Genomic DNA, 6,000 nt, shown 5'->3' on the forward strand with positions numbered 1-6,000 from the left:
CCCTGGGCAGCCTGTTCCAGGCCCTGACAACTCTTTCAGTAAAAAACTTCTTTCTAATATCCAGTCTAAACCTGCCCTGGCACAGCTTCATGCCATTTCCCCTTGTTCTATCTTCTGTCATCCGGCTGAAGAGACCATCGCCCACCACTCAACAACCTCCCTTCAGGTAGTTGTAGTTGGTGATAAGGTCTCCCCTCAGCCTCCTCTTCTCCAAGCTAAACATCCCCAGCTCCCTCAGCCGCTCCTCATATGATTTGCCCTCCAGCCCCTTCATCAGCCTGGCTGCCCTTCTCTGGTCTCACTCAAGGACCTCAATGTCCTTCTTATGGTGGGGAGCCCAGAACTGGACACAGTACTCAAGGTGTGGCCTCACCAATGCCAATTACAGGGGCACAATTACTTCCCTAGACCTACCTGGGCACACTGCTGGCTCATATCCAGCCTGCAGTCAACCAACACCCCCAGGTCTTTCTCTTCCTGACAGCTCTCCAGCCAGTCTCCCCCAAGCCTGTAGTGCTGCATGGGGTTGTTATGTCCCACGTGCAGCACTCTACACTTGGCCATGTTAAACTTCATCCCATTGGTCTCAGCCCATCGGTCCAGTCTGTTCAGATCCCTCTGAAAAGCCTCCCTACCCTCAGGCAGATCAACACTTCCTCCTAGTTTAGTGTTATCTGCAAACTTACTGAGGGAGCATTCAATCCCTTCATCGAGGTCATTGATAACAATGTTGAGTAAGACTGGACCCAGGACTGAGCCCTGGGAGACACCACTTGTGAATGGCCTCCAACTGTATTGAGCTTCATTCAACACCACCACCACCCTTTGGGCCTGTCCATCCAGCCAGTTTTTAACCCAGCTGAGGGTCCACCTGTCAAGGCCAGTGGCAGCCAGTTTCTCAGTCAGAATGCTGTGAGAAACCGTGTCAAAGGGTTATAGTTTGTGCTCATGTAAACTTACACTGAATCAGTTGTTTCATGTTTGAATGTAGTTAACTGTAGATGCAAGCTTGTCTGGACCAGCTTTCTTTGCTATGTGATAAGGATGGGTTTATAGTGAAGGTAGTCAGAAGGGGAGTAAAACTGACCCTTAAAAAGGCCTTTCTGTTCCAATGCGAGCAAGATGGTCGAAGTGGAACTTTTTGTCCCGTAGAGCTCAATTTACACATTTGAACTTTCAAAGTACTTGGGTCATTGATCAATGAACTTTACATCTTAGTTATTAGTGCTGAAGGATGATGAATTGCCTCCTTGTGCTTGGTTGCGTGGTGCTAGTGCTACTAGGAGCTGTTGCAGGGTACCTTAAAAATATCCAGAGTTTACTGTTTCCAACTTGCTTTTGAAATACTGTGTAGAAGCACAGAGTGGTTTAGGTTGGAAGGGACCTCGAAGATCATCTAGTTCTAACCCCTAATATATGCAATAACACAGTGCCTACTCAAGATAAAAGGCAGCTTTCTAGTGGAAAGAATTGGTAACTAAATCTGTTGTTGGCCAGGACAGTATTATGTTCTTTTCCCACAAATTTGTTGAATTTTCTGTGTCTTGTAGATTGCCTATTGAGCAGCATTCTGCAGATCTGCTTAGCCTGGTTAGAGGGGAATATGGTATTACTGCTAAGATTGCATATTGAAGGATACAGTGTTTGGGGGCCCTGAAGTTCGTTTATGTCAAATGTTAGCATATGTTTTCTCTCAGTCTATAATATGAGCTGATCAGGCATACTGAATGTCTGCCAGTAGTGGTCACACTCATATGTTGTATACTTTTGCTTCTGAATTTAACCATCTTAGACACTTGATGTGCTTGTAAAGACCAACCAGGATGTTTTTGTTACTGTAGAAGTGGTCTTTTTTTTGAAGTTATGAAAGAAGGACTAACAAAAGTTTAAGGTAGGGTGAAGTAGTCCAGTTCATGGATTTGTTGTTTGTAATTTTAAAAATCAAGTATTACCTCATTACTCTCCATTGTAGTTTGCATTTCTAATCTCAGATGCTTCTTTGAATATTTTGTGATTTGTTGGTGGTGGCAAGATCTGTCCTTTCATTATACATTCTTTTGTAGTATGTGATTACAGTGCTACTTAAACACTGATATTTCATCACATCAGGAGGCTAACCCCTGTCCCCCCCCAAAGCAAACAACAAAACAAACCCAGAAAAACACCAAAAAAACCACAAACAAAAAAATCCCTTCAGTTTTCTTATCCTCTTAGCATGTGTTTTAACAGGCTGAGACTAGGGCTCTACTGAAGCTACTCACAGGAGCTTGAGTTTTAGTGAAAGATGGGAGGGAGCAGTGACCAAAGGCCTGCCAGAGTAACCTCTCAGTCTGCTGTCTGAAGGCTGCACGTGAAAGCTTTACGTTGAGAAGCATCTAAACCCCTCCTATCCCTTTTATCATCGGGCATAGGCCATGCAAGAACTTGTCCTAGCTTAACCATTGACAGTCAATTGGACATAACCAAATAGAAGACTAGCTGGTACTTGTCACAGCAGGTGGGACAAGTGTTTTTGCTCTTCAGGTGCCTTAGGCAGTGAATAAAGAAGTGATGGGGTAGGGACAGTGTGGGGTTTTCACTTGGGTTTGCAGCATTTAATTCTTGTAATTATGTGATGTCAGCATAGAGTAGTAACTGCAGATATTCATTCTATATGGGGAATGGGGTAAGAGTGTTTTTTTGTCATAGAATCATAGAATCTTACGAGTTGGAAGGGACTCATAAAGACCATCAAGTTCAAACCCTGGCTCAACATAGGGCCAACCAAGTCAGAACATGGGACTGACTGTATCGTCCAGATGCGTCTTGAACTCAGTCAAGCTCAGTGCTGTGACCACTTCCCTGGGGAGCCTGTGCCAGTTCCCAACCATCCTCTGAATTTAAGAACCCCTTCCTAACATCCCATCTAAACCTCCCCTATCTCAGCTTCATACTGTTCCCTCAAATTCTATCACTGGTCACCAAAGAGAGGAGATTGGCACCTGTCCCTCTGCTCCCCCTTGTCAGGAAGCCATAGACCAGAATGACCTTTCCCCTCAGTCTCCTCCAGGCTGAACAAACCAAGGGACTTGGTCTCCTCATAAGACTTCCCCTCCAGACCCTTCACCATCCTCATTGCCCTCCTCTGGACACTCTCCAATAGTTTTGTGTCCCTCTTGTACTGAGGCGCCCAAAACTGCACCCAGTACTCCGGGTGAGGCCGCACCAGCGCAGTGTAGAGTGGGACTTAAACCTCACACCTGCTAATGAACAACTGAAGTAAAAGGGTTTTGTAGGGAAGGTACTGTACTGTGTACTGAATGCCCTTAAAGTTGTGTCTTTAAAGGCACTAATTACCTACCAAATATGCTACTGCTCTGCCTTCTCAGAGAATTATATTTTTTTTTGAATACACTGTGTTGTGGTTGGATTTTGGTAAGCCTTGGACATACATCTGAACCAGTGTAGGCTGTGCAGTAGTTGCACTGTTAGGGATTGTTAGGTTGCTTGATTTTCCTACTAATAAGTAATTGCATAGGAATATCACATGCAAAATGGTTCACTTGTGCTTTAAGAATAAATAACTTTGCAGGCTTGTGATGCTCTGAGCAGAGCCATGTACATGCACTAAGTGTCAGTTGCTTTCAAGGCTGGATGTTAGACAAGAAATACTAGAATCAGGGCGTGTCTATAGGCATGAAATAAAGAAAAAAACCAAAACAACCCAACAAACAAACCAAACTCTGAGGGAGCAGAAGGTCTGGTGAGTTTGGAAGCTCATCCATAGTTGCCAGCTATGTTTTCAGGTGACTGTCCAATTTTTGTTTATTTTGAGTCCTGCAAAACCCCAAGAGAGCAGCTTGTTTCCTTCTTTGTCATTAGGAGCCCCTACATTGAGGGTGGTAACTTACCTGTTATGATCAAGAGTCATATCTTCAGTGCAGCCCAAACACTAAAATACTGCGGTTCTGCAGCAACACCCGATAAAGCCGTGAAGGAACACGTCATAGCATGTAGCTCAGCCCACAAATTGTGTATTACTTGGATTGCTAGTGGAGTTGAAAGTCAACACAATACTTCTATAGGAATGTTGCTTTTCTAGATACTTAACTTTAAAACTAAGAAGTGCTATTGGTTGGTAGAGTTGGGATACTGAACTTTGTTGTGATACAGAGGGAACAGCTGTTCATCAGGATGCAAAACTGAAAAGTTGTTTTGAAATGTGCAGGAAGGACCAATCCTTTTTTTCTTTTCTTAAATAAAGCAAAACTGCATAATCTTGAGGGTTTTTAAAGAAAGCTTCATTTCAAACATCATTTCTCTGAACTGCTTTTCATGTTTAACCCGTGTAGGTTGAAAAATACCTGTGTAGTGAGAGAAACTGTGGTGCTAAGTGTGTGATCAGAAGTGGCAAAAAGAACGCCTACGTTTCGCAGGTCCCAAAACCTCTCTTTGAGCTGATACAGTGGTACAATTATTGAAGTTCATTTTCTGTAGCAAGCAACAACCCAGATATTACTAAAGACCTCTTTCAGCTTCTTTGTGGTTCTGTGAAGTGTTGAGCTGCTTTCATAGGAGACAGTGAAAGATGGGAACATTCAAAAGAATCGTGCAGCATTTTTCTATAGAAGTTAGGTATTGTTCAAGGCAAACACTCCGAATTTGGGGTATGTTTGTTCCAGTGCTGAGAAAACAGGTATAAGATAAATGACTTAATGCACTTCAAAATACAGGTGAAGAAAACACTTCAAAGATCATCAGTTTTGTTTATGCCAGGTTTGTACCTTATTTCTGGTGGGCTAGATGATAGCACCAGTTGACTATCAAATATTAGTGGACGTTATTTGAAGAAATAACTCTAAACTTAAAGCTTTTTCCCCTTTCTCTACTTCATGTTTCCCACCGTTATCATACTCCTTACTCTCTTTTGTCGTTGTGTTTCAGGGAATACCTCGGAAAGCAGCTGCAGTCAGAACAACCTCAAACGGCCACCGCAAGGAGCTAAACACTTCTGTCAATCCATGCTTATAACTACAGTATGTTTGTCTTTAAATTAATATCAAGGGAATATTGAAATCACATGTTCTTTGCCCACTATTAGCACATAAATTCTCTGGCTTTCCTCCAGTGTTGTTGGCGTAGTAAAAATTTGTTCGTTCGACTAGTTCCGATGATTATGCCTATTAACTTCCTGTTATATTCTGAATGTATATGAAGAAATGTGGCTAATATATTGCATTTGTTTTATGTATTTATTCTCATAATAAAGAATGTTATTAAAGGATATACATTCCATGTTACAACTAGCCTAGAACAATTGGTCTTTTCTTGCAGAAGAAAACAATTGTGGTAATTGAACATAGATTTTCATGGGGTCTTTTTGTTATTAAAAATACTTGTAAATGTTAGGGTTCTGGTGATGCTTTAAAATCTATTGTATTTCCTTTATATCAAGCCAAATAATTTGGCTATCAATTTTTTCTCTGTTCTGTTGTTCCTGATAGTAAAAAAGATGTAAGCATCAATAAATCACAGATGATATTGGACTGGCATGGGAAAACAGTCTCGTTGCATGTATAGCAGCTTTGTTCCAGGCACTTGCAATGCTAAGCAGTTAATATTCTTGTGGTGCCTCTTTAGAATTAAAAGAAAAAAAAAAGTTGAGAACATGGCTTAATCTCATCAGTAGTCTTATATTGTGCAAGTCTCTGAGGAAGCTTGGGGTACTTTGTCATCACGTAGAACCCCAACAAGTTGGAAAAACTACTTTCCCAATCTCCAGTCTGGATTTTCATCATAAAAACCTAAAATTTGACCACTGTTACAATGGAGAGGGGAGACTTTTAGGGATGACAGTGATGATTTCTTGGCCAGCTAGAAGCACTCTGCTTCGGTCTACGTATAGGTGTCTTAAGCTTGGCGTGGAAGTTAGTACCATGAGGATAGAAGCTGAAGCCTAAAAGGAATTAAACTGACTTTATTTGGGGTGAGAGTTATCTGAAAGCATTTTATCTCAGTGCT

General features: G+C 41.9%; 1 protein-coding gene across 1 annotated transcript in view; it reads left to right on the plus strand.

Moving 5' to 3' along the window:
- The window catches only part of ATP6V1H (ATPase H+ transporting V1 subunit H), a 50,323-nt gene extending 44,782 nt beyond the window's left edge, over positions 1-5,541 (plus strand). Inside the window, exon 14 of the mRNA XM_084259963.1 lies at positions 4,924-5,541. Within this exon, the coding sequence (XP_084116089.1) occupies positions 4,924-4,984 (61 nt within the window). The 3' untranslated portion in view covers positions 4,985-5,541. The remainder of the gene's footprint in view (positions 1-4,923) is intronic.
- Positions 5,542-6,000: the final 459 nt, after the last annotated feature.

Source organism: Gallinula chloropus (genome assembly GCF_964237585.1).
Source record: "Gallinula chloropus genome assembly, chromosome: 2".
NCBI lineage: Eukaryota > Metazoa > Chordata > Aves > Gruiformes > Rallidae > Gallinula > Gallinula chloropus.